This window comes from Corvus brachyrhynchos, unplaced genomic scaffold (assembly GCF_000691975.1).
Source record: "Corvus brachyrhynchos isolate BGI_N302 unplaced genomic scaffold, ASM69197v1 scaffold128, whole genome shotgun sequence".
In the NCBI taxonomy this organism is placed as follows: domain Eukaryota; kingdom Metazoa; phylum Chordata; class Aves; order Passeriformes; family Corvidae; genus Corvus; species Corvus brachyrhynchos.
The window spans coordinates 762,235-778,532 of record NW_008239648.1 but is presented as its reverse complement, the minus strand read 5'-3'; the positions used below and the strand labels follow the sequence as shown (position 1 = coordinate 778,532).

At 37.0% G+C, this 16,298-nt stretch overlaps 1 protein-coding gene across 2 annotated transcripts in view; it reads right to left on the bottom strand.

Moving 5' to 3' along the window:
• Window positions 1–16,298, bottom strand: part of EFNA5 (ephrin A5) — a 105,980-nt gene that overhangs the window by 26,623 nt on the left and 63,059 nt on the right. For both annotated transcript variants that reach the window (XR_001864610.1, XM_017742366.1), the window contains exon 2: window positions 12,924–13,216. Coding sequence is in view for 1 of the 2 variants with exons in the window: in XM_017742366.1 (XP_017597855.1) it covers window positions 12,924–13,216 (293 nt within the window). In the remaining variant the exon portion in view is untranslated. The remainder of the gene's footprint in view (window positions 1–12,923; window positions 13,217–16,298) is intronic.

Here is a 16,298-nt window from a genome sequence, read left to right as displayed (position 1 = left end):
TAAGCACAGAGAGAAAATAAAGCTAAAGACAGACACAGCTTTACCCCAAGAAGTGTCACAAACAGTCTCCTACCTCAAATAGGGCTAAATTAATCTTTAATTTTGTTTTCATTTTGTGAAAATGTGTAGTGGTAGTGGTTATGCCACTTCAAGACAAGAAACAATAGCTGGTCAGATCAGCGCACAGAGAATGATAATCTATAATAATCTTCACTGGCATTTAATATTACAAATATCTTGCGCTTGTTAAAACATCTTAGTTTGTGAAAATTAGCATTTTTATAATCACAACAGCTATAACCTTTAACACATAAAAATTATTTTTGTCAGAGATCTAACCAATATCTCCCAGAGATGTTGTGGAGTCTCCTTTACTGGAGATATTCAAGAACCAACTGGACTCCATCCTGTTTCATGTTCTCTGGGATGATCCTGTAGAGGAGTGAGGCTGGACCAGATGAACCACTGTGTTCCCTTCCAACCTTATCCTTTTTGAGATTCTGTGGCTCTATAAAATGACACTGTTTTATATTATAATTGCGTAAGTATACACGTATATATACACACACATATGTGTGTATATCCATACACACACACATGCTAAATTCATGGTAAATATAGGGAAAAAGGTCATTCAGTTGAGAAGAAAATATTGTTACAAATATTTAGTCTTTTTGGAAGAACAGTATCTCTAAGACAACACATCCTTAGGTTAAAAAATCTAGTAACAGGTCCTATGCTTATATTAAGCCAGGAAGATAATCAAGTGTTCAGACCCAGCATATTCATCAGCTGCCCCATACTGATTTTGGGGAAAGAGAGTGCACATTAATGCTGTGACACAAGATTTCAAAACCTCCATGGATCAGAATCATCTCTTTACATTTGAGGTTGAACAGAAGCCTTCCCTATTACATTTACTATTAGCCACAGGAAGTTTCTCAGGGGAATAGTACTACCTCTACTGATTTTATCATGCCCTTTTCTTGTGAAATATTTCACTGAAAATAATTGGAACCTAATGATGCTTCAGAAAAGTCTCTACACGAAAGAAAGAAATAATAGGAAGAAATGTTATGTTTGAGACGGTACTTTCTTTTCACCGGATCCTTAGACATCCAATGGGAGCTGTCAGAGCCACCAACCAATTAATTTTCTAATCTCTTTGTAATGAGTTTTTTTCTCCTTCGACCCTTGTTTGTCTCCTTTGTAGCAAACAAAAGATTTTTCATTTATGCTTTGATTGTCTCGATTTTACACCATCCTAAAATGCAAAAGTGGAAGCAAAAATGGAAATAACCATAACAGAATAAAATATAACATGGGTCTCTTTTGATACCCTGGAACATGATAAGCTCAAAAACTAGTATGCTAGGAAATTGATTTTGTGTCGGAAACACGTGAAAGACTGAAGGTCATGTTGGCAGTCTGTCCTGCATTGCTGTTAAACCCTGAAATATTAATTTTGACCTCTTTCTTATCATACTAGTAATTTCTTCACACCCTGTACCAAGTTCATGGACTAATCCTACGGTGCTCTACAGAACTACTTGCAGAATATGAAGCGGTCACCTGCACTGCTTTTTCCTGGAGGACTCATGAAGCAATCTTAAGGAAAAAGAGGCATGATATGGGCAAAGAAAAAAGAAAGCATGAAGACAAAATGAACCAAAATGTGCTAAAACAGCAGGCAGACAGACTTCTCACTTCTCCTATTGGAAATTTGGACTTGCCAAACAATTAAGAAATGTGGATCTGGTTTGTTTTTCAACCTCATTCTGCTTTGTCGATTAGCCTGTTTCTGTTCTTAAATGAATTACACCATCTTGTGTCTCCACTGTATAATTTTATCAAGGAGGTGACGAGTCATGCTGGCAGCGATGGTCCATGTTGAAGTGGAATGCATAGTAAAATACAATTTTCCTCAAATAAATTGCCAAAACTGTTAATCTTTATCTAAATGCCCATAATAACCGTTTTGTTCTCTGTGGCAGTTAGGGAAAAAAAAAGTCTTCCAAAAATCATTCTGGCAGCCAAGCTGCTTGTTCATAAAACCTGGAGAAACATTTGTGATTAATATAAATCACTAATTTCTCTTTTAATGCCTAAACGTGACAGTGACTAATTTACACAGTTTTGCTTGAGCTGCCACTGAGTATTTCAGGTGGGACCGGAAACAAAAAAATGCAGTTGCAATGCTGGTGTATGTTTCTATGGAAAGCTACCACAGGTGCAGGCACTACAGATGAGGAACCCTATCTCTGGCAATAACTTTCAACCACACTGGCTGATCTGCTTGGGCCTAAAATCACTTGGGACTAGGGGAAAGTGCCGGCAGTGAAACCGACCCAACACTCCCCCCTATTATAAGCTGGAAGTGGCGCATTTTGTGCAGACATGGAAGTGTGTAAAAACAGAGAGGGGGCTGTTGGTTTTGCTACCTAGTCAGTAGCACTTTTCAATGCTGCAATGAAAGACTGCTAGACGACTCCTAATTTAATTTTGATACTCAGCATTGCAACAAAGCATGTGAGCTGGAACTTGGGTACTTTGCAGCACATCTCCAAGCAGCTGTCAAGGAGATGCTTCCTGCCTCAGAGGCAGCCTTGCACACATCATTCAAGTGAGAACCAGGTAAGAGAGGTTTCACACTGACACTGGTGAAAAATCAATAATATCCGTATTTTAAGGCTTCAGACAACTGGTTCGACAATTAATATCTATGTCTTGCTATAAATGTATTTAAAATGTATTCTTACATTAATTTGAAACTCCAGTAGCACTATAATTTACCTGCTTATACTGAACTGATAATAAAATAACTTTAGAAGTCTGGTAAAATACAAGAAAATTTCATAAAAGAGATTGCTAAACAGAAACCTACCCATATCAGTTGCTCATGTATGAACTACACAGCACTGTTATCATCATCATCCTCACTGGAACATACTTTTATTTCTTAAAAAACATGTTTTGCTTCTGAACCTCTCTCTGAGAAAGATATTTTGTACCTCACTGATATGCCTGTGGACTTCTGACCATGTCATTCCTCCCTTCTATTTTTTGATGTTGTTTACAGATAGAGCCTTAGGAAGTCAGATCCCAGCACCAAGAAGCACCAACAGGAACTGTGTGAATAACTTCATGCCCATGGGGAAAAAAAAATCATGATTTATCTGTGCATCACTAACCAGAACCAAAGGGTTGCTAAGCCCTCTTCAAGAGGACAGGCTGCATTCTTTCACAGTCCTGAAGGTCCTGGACAAAGGCACTACATTTAAGGCAGACAGCAAGCCCTGCTGCAGCTGCTGTTACAGATCCTGGCTTCAGTCCCAAAATGGGGCTCTGTGCTGTAGGATAACAGTGTAGTCTTCAATGCCTTACACCTGAACATCTCCTGCAAAATCTCAAAATATTAGAGAGAAGTAGTCCACATACAATTACAGGTATTGAGATAAAAGAAGGTGACCCAGTATTACCAAAAGCAGACGTGTCAAAAAAAACACTTAAAAAGAAACCCAAGATCATATCTTCACAATATCCTCACCTAAAACTCTTAAGACATAATGTATGTGAGTTAAGCTGTCCTGGTTTATTTTTGCCTGAACACATTTTGAACACCACTATGACTGAATTGTCAGGGCTCTTCAAATTGATTAATACATCTCCATTCTGATTATCCTTCAAATAATTAAGATCATTTCATCCCCAGAAGATCAGCAACAGAAATGTTATTCCCCAGATCCATCATAAGGAGCCCGGTTACATGTGTGTATAGAGCTATGGTACAAGTGAGATTTTGATACACCTTCAAGCCATTCTTAACTCCATAAAGTAGTGTTGTATCTAGCTTGCTATACCACTTGATACTTTAAATATTAAATATCCATGATGTAAAAGGAAAGCCAGGGAGACTTTAGAGGCAGTAAAAATCTCATTTGGCCAATAGTGTGGATGACCTACTGCTTTACTGAGGGAAAGTGGAAACATCTGACAGGCTGAAAAGATTTTTCTGTAATTTTTCAGAATAAAGCATTTCTATGTGCTGGTAAATACTCTAGTGAAAAAAAATATTCATTCTACATGATTTATACTGACTTGCCAAGTATCTTGGAGATAGAAGTATTAACTGCATGTGCCATTTTGAGCCCAGAGTCCCAGTCACCTTGTCTGAAGGGTACACATTGCTTGGAAACAAGAAAGTTATTGAGAATTCTATAAAGTTTTCCTTTTTCACAGCCTCTTCTAATATCAGAGGGTTAGGTAGATTAGAAACAAATTTGCGTCTTTTAAATTTAAGTATTAAAGAAAATAGGGAGTTGAATGTTGAATATTGACTTGTGAAACAAGATCATCAGCCAATTGTTCAGCGTGTGGAAGCATTTTTTCATTGAGGGAGTTTGGCTTTGGTCTAGTGGTGGCAGGCATGCATATATAATCATGTTTGTATCATGACACATACAGTATCACCCAAGAAAGTGCTCCCTTGGTGATTTAGTCTGAGGAACAGGGAGGTTTAACATGCAGATGACATGGAGGCAATGAAGTACAACACTGCTATGCCAAATGTCACTGCTTTGCTATTTTCATTTCTGTTGGCATCTGCTCCATGTTACAAAATGCATACTTCCAATACAACAGCTCATTAAACACGTTTCAGTTTGCTCAGAAATCAAGTTAGAATACTGTTACAGAGTTATAAGTTCTCAGATAACTATTAATATTACTCTCCACTTCTATGAATCCTTTCATCCACAGAATCCATGTGCTTCAGCTTATTAATCTCATAACATTCCAGTGAAGTAACACTGCAATGAGTCTCACCCACCAACTAAGAGCAGCCACCTCTGAGATGTTAAGTTGTAGCTGTTGAACATCAAAACTAATTTAAAGTAAGGAATGATGAATAGTCCATCAGGATTTAAAGAGCTGTGAGCAATTAATTCAATTGTACTTCCAGCAGAACACTGAAATTTAAACAGTTACTTTTAAGAAAATTGCAATGGGATTTTTACAAGAATCACAAATGTAAAAAAGTACAGTCACCAGGAGGGAACATTTAGTCACCATTTGTCTTAAGGCAGGTGCCTCACACACAGATTCATCAAGTTCCTAATGCTCCCTAAAGGTCGTTTAACCAAGGTCTAACCAGTCTATCTTTCTAATGCTTGTGATTTGATGATCAGGTAGCATTCAGTACATGCTTTATTTTTCTGCAAAATGAACTGGCCTTTGTCAATAAGCTTAGATGAGAAAGAAAAAAAGATAGGGAAAAGAATACCCTGTCATTCATTCTTTCTGTGGTCACTCCTTCACCATTTTAATGACAAAAATCAGTACTTCAGTAGAAAGTAACACGTCACTGATCTTCACAGAGGGGTGACGACCTTACAAAATATGCTACAGACAATGTTCAGAGATGCAAGGGAAGTATAACCTCGCCTCTTTTATTTTTCTGTTGCTGTCAGGACCTTAACGACACTTCAATTTTTGAAGCATGTGAATCCAAACCTCCTTTTTTAAACTTGCTTTCTGAAAGACGTTATTCCCTTTGAAAAACTCAGGCAATAGAGACCACTGCTTCCATGGGTTCTCTCTTCATTTTCTTATATGGATTTCTCCCAAGTCCCAAATTATTCAACAGCTTTTAATGCTCCCTTTGAGGATTCTAAGAGCACAACCAACGTCAAAATCTATTAGACACTGGTGATTATTTCTTCTTTCTTTTAAGTAGGACCAGTACTTAATCTTTCTGATGCTTTCTAAGAGAAGCCAGTCCTTTAATCTACACACTAGGCTAAGCATGAATCCCCTTTAAAGGTCACCTTCCTTGTCTGTCTAATGTTATCACAAAAAATATTTTTTAAAGTACACATTTATCAAACCCTTTCGATTGCTTTGATTTCATTTAGAACATCTCAAGTGATTCTAGTAAACCGGCTATCAATGCAGGATTCGTAATAGAGTGGCAAGTCTGATCCCACTGCTGTCAAAGCAGCATCCGTGTTTATGTTGATCAGGACTAGACTGAAAGGTTAATGGGGAGCCTGGCAATAAAGAATGTTTATCCAAAAGAGAAGTGCAATTAACATGCTAAAAATGTTTGTGATTCTCTCAGCATCCTTTAATAATGTTCTTTAGTTAACCTTTATTTTTCAGTTTTTGGTGCAAACCAGGATATATACAAAGAGAGAATTCCAAAAGTGATCATGTTTTCAAAAAACATTGAGGAAATGTAAGTACCAGCACTACCCAAATTAACTACCACCTGTTGAATTGAAGACAGGCTGCCTTTTCACTTACTGAAAGACAAATCCCATCTTCACTTTCAACGCAAAATATATGCTATTTAGGTCAACCATTTGACAGATAGAAACAATTTTTAGTAAAAGTTTAGCCTACAAGTAAATAAAGTGACTTCACTCTTCCCAGTATAAGCTAAGTACGGTATGACAAGACTTAACCATCAATCTGCTCTACTCATTTCTCTAAAGCTCACAAAACTCTCTAAAGCTAAACTTTGCCCCAAGTCAAATCTTTGACTTTGACAGACTCAAGTATTTACAGATTCAAGATGGAAAAATATCCAAACCCGGTCTTTTAGAGCATGTAAGTAATTGGCATGAGAGGACAAAAAGCCCAAAGAGTTTTCTGAAAAATTTTTTCATACAAGTCTCAGTGAAAAGATGACTGCTTATTAAGAAACCATATAGTCTAAGTCCTGGATGATTTAAAAAAAAAGTAATTTCTAGAGTAATACCAGTTAAATATTACTGTGCTACCCTAGCTGGGATATGACAACAAAAGCACTGACTGGCTTCCTCTAAAAAAGTAAGTATTCTAAGTAATCTAACGGAACTGTTAGCCAAACTGCCTATAGTAACCTTTGATTGATTCTCATGATTCTCTTCAGGATGCACACGAATAGTCCCACTATTTTCTTTAAAATATCTCCTTTTCCAGCAGGAGTTTCCTCGGGTAAGTCAGGCTCAAAATCTGAGAAACAGTGTACTTATGCCCTCAGACAGCACCTCCTACCAAAAAACCTACAGTCAGCAGCATAAAGTGTTGTGCTGATGACACCAACTGGTTCTGACAAAGCAAGATTTCCAGGTTTATAGCAGGATGATAAAAAGAACGAGAGGCATAGTTTTTTTGGGGGGAGGGGCTCACTTTTATGTTTTCTGATAAGACAAAATTACAGTTCACAGTCTTTCTGTTCCTGGTCCCACTACATCAAACTAAAGCTCTAGCAAACGTGGAGATCCCCAAATCAAATAACCATCTTACAGTGAGTTGTGCCTCTTCATGCAAAACATTGATATCCACTAATATTAAGCTGGTGCTCGAGCAAGAGCAATGAGACCTATGCAGCTATTTAATATCATTCTTTTCTGGGCACATGAAAAATACTTGTTTTAGTAACTGTTAATCAATTACAATGTAAAGATTTCTCAGTAGTTTTTCTCCCATATAGTATCACAGGCTATTAAACCTTGCTTCTGCAAAGTCATCTTTCTTAATTCTTGCTATGCTGAGTCCAATCCTAAAAGAACAATAGCAAGCTGGCAATCTGGAAGCTTCCAGGGTCTTAGTCATATTGTCAGGTCTGTGCTAATTTCCATGAAAAGTGAACACTGCACTTCCTACGTTAACTGCTGGTTTATACAGGGATATGTACAGTTCTTCCCTGTGAGTTAAGACTATTAAATTCTGTGAATAATCCTTCATTAAAAATAAATCCATAAACGTCCAGCAGTAGCTGCCAGCACTGGTAGTTTCAAGTCCTGTTGCATCCCCAGATATTCAGTGGCTAAGACACCTGGGAGAGCATTTCAGTACAAGTTCTACCACAAACATTCCAGATGGATAGCAGCGAATATGCACAAGGCAAGTCAATGATAATAATTTGAATTATGCTTACATATTGAGATAAAAAGACAGTAACCCTCCCAAAAATCAACCTGATCACGAAACATGGAATTATGCAGGACAGAAAAATTGATAGAGAATTGTAGGAGAGACTAAAGAAAAGTAATAGCACAAAAAACCACTCAACTCTTAACCACTCACAAAACATAGTAGAAGGGGGAAAACAGAGCAAGTTTAGCTTAACTGTCATCAGGGACTGCTACTGGCTCAACAAGATCTCAGTTAGGCATTTTATTAATACAACAAGCTAACCACCTAATTAATAGGCAGAAGTAAGAGGTGTAGGTATTAAACCACTTTTTTCTACTACTGTTTTTTCCTTAAAATCCTTAGAATCAGAGAAGCCTCCAGAATGATTGTCCAACCACCTGGCAGCTCTTAGAGAAAAATGACAGCAAGATTCAAACAGTTCCACAGGCTTTGGAAAATGGTGAAGACAACTTCAGAAACAGATGGAACCAGCTAACAGAAGACAGACAATTTTATATTAGAAATAATGCAAATCACAGGTTTTCCTAGAGAAGAAGCAGCTACAACAGTCAGGATGGAACGCCATTTGAATAAGAACCCTCAGAATCAGAAATTTCAGGAAAAGAGGGAATTAGGTCAGAGAAGCAAGGATAATGGGGAACAAACAAAACCACCCAAAAAATCGAGGGAACAGGTAACAGCAGGTTTCTTGGGAATATATTCTGTGAGAAAAAGGACTATAGGATGGTTAGACATTATTAAGAAGCATATGTACAACTGAAAGAACAACTTTACAAACTGCTTCTTAATTTAGCCATAAACACATGAACTATTTAAAAATATTATTTATAACCATAATTAAATTAAAATCATAACAGCACCCTATCCTGATAGGGTCACAAGCAATACAATTTCACCACAGCTTTCTCAACTGACAATCAGTAGCTTCATGCAAATAAATGGTGGTAACAAAGGCACACTGATAATGACACACTAAAGGCGAGACAAAAAAACAGCATAAGCACTTTGAAATAAAATAAGAAAGACACATGCAAGAGATCGAACTAGAAAGAAACAGCAGCAAAAAAAGGTCACACAAATAAATTACAGGTTTTTAACTTTTAACAGGATTTTTAAAACATGAAGGAGCTCTTTTCTCAAGAAGAATAGAAAAAAAACCCCGCAAGTTATGTCTAGATATATAAAAAGTAAAGCCTGCTAACTGCTAGCAAATATCATCAGAATCTCGTGGAGAACAGAAGAGCAGCAAGAGATCTGTGAATAAGAGCAAACCTACCTTGTTGTTCAGTATAAGCATATATAAATGAAAAGATTCACAGTGATCAAATGACTAAATAAACCGTATACATCAAATCTTGGAGGATATGATAAAAGTATCTATGGTATTTCATCCATAGATAACGATAAATCACTCAGTTCTCATCTGAAATAACTGGACTAATGACTCAGAGAAAAGCATATCCTACACCTTAATATTAGTAAAACTTTCGACAACACATCATTGTTTTCAAGAAAAGAACTATGTGCTCTAGCTTAAATAAAACAGAATAGCTTGGTTTGGCAAGTGAGGTCAGAATTCTTCAGTAATCTGTACCAGCCTGCTTCTAGCCACATCTTCCTTCTTTTTATTTCAACAGCCCTGATGCATACTTGCCAAATTGTCACTCACACTTTTACTTAAAACATTAATACATTATCTGCAATTAAGTTAAAATAATGGAAATTATATGCTCATTTTGAAATATATAATTATGTAACATTATACATTTTGGGATTTTTCCCTTCCTAGCTTTTGAGTTCATCTCACCTTGCACAATACCTCACCTTAACCTGAATACCAAAATTTACGTTCCCTTCCAAAGGACATTAAAATCATTGTCACAACACTGTTTTGTTTCTGCTCTCTATATATTTCATTTGCTTCTGTTTTGGTAGCAATACTATTTTGTTTGTTTTCAGGCTAGCATATGCTAACCTGAGATGAGCAGCTGATAAGAACTAAGTAAAAATTTAGACTTCAGGTCAGATCTATTATTTACTTTCCCCAGCCCCACACTGTGCACACCCTAACTAAATAAAAGTTAATTTCTCTGTAAATATTTAATAACCTTTTCTTCTTTCAAAAGCAAACTCAATCAGTACTTTTTGATTGCATGACTCTAATGTTGAATTCACTCTCTCAGTGTAAATTTGGTATCAGATGGGTAAGATTTTTTTCCTTGCATTATCCTAGAATGAACATGCAAAGAATGGAGATCCAAGTTCATCTGAGCAATATGTGAAGGCAACGGCATAACAAAGAATGATGGTATTTTCCAAATGAACAGTTTAGACAAAGAGAGAGTGATTGTTCACAAATTATTTAATTTTCTGAATATAATGGAAACAAGAGAGGCAAGCCACATCCTTAAAAGGTAAACTGGGAAGATTTTTGACAAAGCACCAGACAGTAATTAAGCTAACCAGCCACTTCATATTTCTGTCTTTTCAGAGGTCTAGACTACACAGCATATTTTGTAACCCTTTGATAGAACATGCCAGACTGATCCTATACAGTCAGTTTTCCCTCTCTGCTGCAGAGGTTTCAGATCTGCTGAACAAAGGAAACCTTTCATGGCAAACCAGTAATTTCTTTAACATGCAGATGCAGAAAGGTAACAAAAGTGGTCTCCACAGCCTGAACCAGGACCTGCTTACAATTTTGATGAGGGAACAAGGAATAACACTTTACCATCTTCTATCTTCAGTATAGACTAAGAGAAAAACATTCCAGGATGGACAGCTGTGGCTTGAGGTCTTCATATTATTGTTAACTTATCGTATAGTGCTTCCCTGAAATTCCTGCAATGTCAAGCTTGTTAATGCCCTCGGCAGAGCTAAGGATGAAGGAAAAAAATATTTAAACTACAGAAAAGAAAGAAAAATGCTTTTATGTCACTAAAACACAAATTTAATTTCAGCTAAGCTTAGCTTAAACTAATACTTTACATGTCTTTGCTATTTTTTTTTATATTTTACCTTTCATTTAAAAAAAAAATTCCATATGAATGCAGTTTGATACCATAAAGCTCTTTAAATTTTAAAGTTCTACAGAACAATTGTTTTGAAGGGAGCCCTTGACAATTAAATGAGTATTATAGATGTTTAAATGCAAGTTATATGATTTTTAGTGACATATTGAATTTGAGTATAAATGACGAAAACTAGGCATAAGCAACCTGGGTGCACTTAAATAACAATGTCTTGCTTGAGAGTTTAATGGATTCTGTATGTTCTAGCAATGAAACAATTAGACAGCCCAAGCTGAGGTTTCTCATATTTTTTTCCTTCACTTTCATGTTTGGATTTCACCTTTATTAAACATTTATCTTTGTTTCTTTGTTAAAAATTTAGAAAACAAATTATTTTTTTCAGGCTTGCAGCTGCTTATGCCACTCCACTGCTACATTTTATTGAAACCTTGTTATGATAGACTGCATTCCTTAGCTTAACTATTCCTGCTTTTTTGACTGATGATGCTCTGGAACTGAATTTAAAAAACTAACAAAACAAAACAAATATCCACAAAAAAATTGCACTGTTCCAAGGGAGCCTGATATCAGAATTTTGAATTACACAGAAGTGACGCAAGTAGAACTGGGCCTACACAATACAGATTTGTTTATCCTTGAACATTACCTACTTAACTCTGATATGGTTATACTATTTCTCATATCAAACCCCAGTTTTAAAAACATTATGTAAAATATTGTTGTTAGTATTAGTCTCATTATTGTGCTTCAGAAAAAGAACAAGACACAGTTTTTCTGATGAAAAAGCACCACTCATTACAGGTTTTTACTTGATGGAAGAAAGTAGTTAATGGGAAACTACTCACCAGGATTGTTATTTCCCTGTAGATTATGGAAGGGAAAACAAAAATCTCAATGTTGAAGAAACAAGGCTGAAAACAGGGATCATACATACTCAGTTTCTCTGGTGAAATGAGGTGGAATGACTGTTTCACAGTAGAAACACCAACTACACGTATGAAAGCTATATTTATTGGGATCTGCAGTGTATCTAAAGCTTTCAACTCTGTAGTCTAAAACTAAAAACAGGAAAAAAGTAAAGCTGGAGCAGTCAAAACTTGTTAGGAGTGAAAGCTACAGGTACAAAATTAATTGATGAAGTAAGATCTGTGTTGGAAGTGTTAAACACATGAGATAGTTGAAACTATATGACCTGCACAGTGGAGTCAGGGAATCCATTTGCTTAACCCACTGTGTTTTAACCTCCTGGTGTTTTCACTTCCTTAGACCCACATGACGTGTGTCTCTGGGTGCCTGGAGCAATCCTGATGCAGGTCTCCTCACCTGCTTGTGTCCTGCTCCCAGAGCACTCCTATTGCCATGCTGACGGAAAGAGCTCACCATGAAAAAGTTGTGGGGGGAAGGAAGGTAGAAGAACAGAGCCACTTGGCTAGATACTAGGATTGTTTAGCCTGAGAAATCACGGCTTTAAATACCACTGGACTACTGACATCAGCAGCATAGTATCACTTAAGAACTACACAGACCTCACTTTCCTTGGGTGATAAATACTACAGAGACAAGAATATTTCATCTAAGCAAGTAAGAAAATTGAGATATTCCACATGCAAAGGATTAATTCTTTTTCCTCATATTTGGGGACAATTTTTATCCTCTCCTTCTTTCCCCAGTTCTCCACCTCAGAGTGCTGAAATAAATGAAATGGTGCATTTTGCTTTAAAAGTCAGCTGTGGTTCAGTGAACAGGCTGGCATGCTATTTCATGTGAGAAAAGAAGCTATGACTTAGTGTCATTTTCACAAGCTAGTTTCCTAGCTAATGTATCTGGGGATAGTTTAAGCCTGCATTCACTGTAAGACATCTGCATTATATACCATTTGCCCCTCTGTATTTTCACAGAGTTTAGGTGAAAAATCAGTTGGGTTTCTTATACCTGCTGTGGAACAATAGTAAATCTCTCTATACTCACAGATGTAGAAATACTCCCGGCCTGGCCTGAACTCAAATCCCAGCGAGAAGGGTGTGAAGAGCTGAAACTTTTCTGAGAACTTCAATGGTCCATTTGGGGAATGCGGCCGATTACACTCCCACCTCTTGAACCCTTTGGAAGTGTGATCACAGGAGCTGTAGCCATCAAAGTTCACCATGTACAGAACATAGCGTTCGGTCTTATCTTCTGGCACTGAGTCTTCATAGTGAGGGCAGAACACATCCAGGTAGTCATTGATGCAGACATCAATGTGGTAGTCACCTCGCTGGAATCTGAAATCACAGGAAGAGTTCAAAAGTAAGCACGGTTATCTCAGGATGACCTTGTTGCAGGGTCACATTCTCATAAAAAGGGCATCACTAATGGCACTTCATTTCACTCCAGTCATGCAGATTCACTCTCAAAAATTACCCTTACAATTCACAAGAGCTATCAGAGTCTTATTACGCAGGAATACGATAATACAACCTTTTCGCTGTCTTACTTGGTTGAGTTATTTTTTAAACTGAAGAAACAAGAAGCAGCAAAGATGCCAAAATTGTGTCAGCCTTCCTAAATCAGTGTCTATATAAACATCTGCATATGCATGAAAATAAATAACCCAAACGTATTCTTTTCTCTGAAACAGGCAGTAACCACCCCTGTGCTGAAAGCTGATTTAACTGCACGTACTTATAGTTACTACAAGAATACAAACAGGTTACTCCTTCATCATAATAAGCAACAGTTTGCCAAGATGCAAAGAAAAGTCTGTATTGCTTTTTAAAGAGATTTAAAAATCAGAGCTTCTCCTTTGCCAAAAGTACACGTTGGAAATGTTGCTGTGTTCGAATAAAAGGATTCTGGGATACAAATTATCAGCACTCAGCCTAATGTGACAGATCTGAATGAGTGCCAGCTGAGAAATGCAGTGCAAGGCACCAGCCCAGATGCATTTTATTATTGCTGTTATTATTACTGATGACTCCTTAGAGATGTGGGATTCTTGTTTGTTGGGGGTGGGGAGGATTTCCTTGTTTCTCCCCTGCATGTTTCACTTACATTACTTTTCTAATGCCTGCCATAGTGTCTGGAAGAAACAATGGGGACAAATTCACTGCCTTCATGGGAGCTTATACCATGATGGATTTAACGACTCCATAAACCAGGTCTGTGCATTCATTAAACTCCCTGGGGCAGCTAAAGAAACCAACCACTGACCTACTCCACTTCAGGCTGACTGGACTACTTGTAGCTTCTCTCTTTCACAGCTGAAGTTGTCAAGTGTACCACAGAGCAATAAAAAGGCCATGACAAATTTAACAATAATACTTCTTTTTAGCTGAGGGGCATATTTTAAACACCTGATGGGCTTGAAATCTGCCATCTGGATCCTTCTATCTAATTTCAGAGAAAAAGCAATGATTTGCTGGCCCTCCAAGGATAAATTCAGAGCAAACTACACGGTTTCATATCCCTACAATAATTTAACTTCAATAAAATAGCTTTTTAAAGTGGAGAAACTGAATACGCATCAAAGCATGATGTATCTGTATAATTTCAGCCAGTGCACAGCCTCACAGTTCCAGTCTGTAACATGTAAAAGCCTTTTTAAACCATAGGTCTTCCAGGAGAATTTACATTTATCAAAATTGTTGGTCAAGATTTATATTTTTGTACTCCAGTGCTTTCAAAATCTGTCACCTGAACAGGTACTGTCTTAACACATTTGCAAAAATGTGTTGTTTTCAAATTGGCATCTGTTCTCTGAATCAGTTAGCAATATGCCATTTCTTATGGGTAATGAAAAAGAGTGTAAGGTACTAATAGAAAAGCTGCATTCAGGCAAAGATATCTCTATTTATTTTTTTAAATTACAATTTTAGTAAGTAAAAATTGATACATACTTATATATAAGTCTGTTTGTGTGTGGACAGTTGGTTTGTTTTAACCATGTAGGTGACAAGTAATTCAGGTTTCTCAAGAGGCTCTCAAGGTTACTTCTTTCATCAGCCTGTGCCTTCACCATAATGCCCAATTATGGTTCTGTGAGACAAACTATATGCTTCCAGAATAATACTTATGTAATACATTCAAGAGCAGACTGACCCTCTCTACTATTAGACTTTTACAACACAAATAACCCTATGTGAACTGCTTTTCCACACTATTTTAAAAGTCAATAGAGAGCAATAAGAACTTCTGAAATCCAACTCATCCAGGCTCTTTAGTACACTGTAATGAGATGAATCACACTTCCAGAAGCAGCTAATTCTCTCCTTTAACCAAAAGGAGAGTCTACAGAGACACTTCCCAGACAGTGTCTGTACTGTAAATAGCTGAATTTGAGGGGAAGAATGCAACTGCACAGCCCATGATAATGGAGATGATAAGTACAAGAAGACAAACAACTATATGTGTGATCACACATTAATACCAAGTTAGCAATGAAATCAGACTTGTAATCTGCACCAGTGAAATGGTGCAAAAAAAGAAAAATCTAACCTCATCTGACTCCATTTTGGCAAAGTTTCCTTCTGTATTCTTGTTAAATAAACAAAACCACAATGTAACTATCCTCTTTGATCACTGGTATTTTAGTAGATTCCTTCTTATTTCTTTTTTCCTAAGTGTTGAAACAGTTGTGTCTTCATTCATTCTAGTACACCCCAGACTCTTAAGTACAGCCTGCAAAGCAGGTCTGAGATGAAGTGCATAACCAAGTCCTTTTTATCCCTGCATCTTGTCCTCCCCGTTCCCCTGTTCTCTCAACAGTTTCATTCCTCAGTCATCTGCCATAGCTGGAAGTGTTTACATTTATGTATCTATAAAGGGAAGGAGATTGTGCATATTTTAAGTGATCTAAACTGGCCTTTAGCCAATATTGTTGGCACAGGAGTGAACCTCCTCCAGGGAAAATACGTACTAAGGTATTTTATCAAGCAGCTCTGGGTGAAGTCTCTTTACTCCAGGTTATTAACCAACTAAGAATCAGAGAGCAGGTATTTATTTCCTGTCTTGCAATATCCTAAAGAAGTCAGTAATCAAAAACTCAGCAGGTATGTTAAAGAGATGTAGAACTAATTTTATGTTTCCAAAAGAGGCTACATCATCTCCAACTTTTCTGTTAGAGTGAACTGAGACCATTCCTGTTTCTCCAGCTACAAGCAGCATGTTGTATTTACCTCCTCAAAGAGGAAAGGTAAAGTCTCCTAATCTGAACAGAAAAGGAAGGGATGGCCATGAGTAACTCACAAAAAAATTCATCAGCTCAGCCCTCAAAACTGTTAAAGGAAATACTACATAAGCATTTCCAAGAATTTAAAACCACATTTGAGTGGAAAACACTTAACATTTCCAGGCTGAAAACCTCTT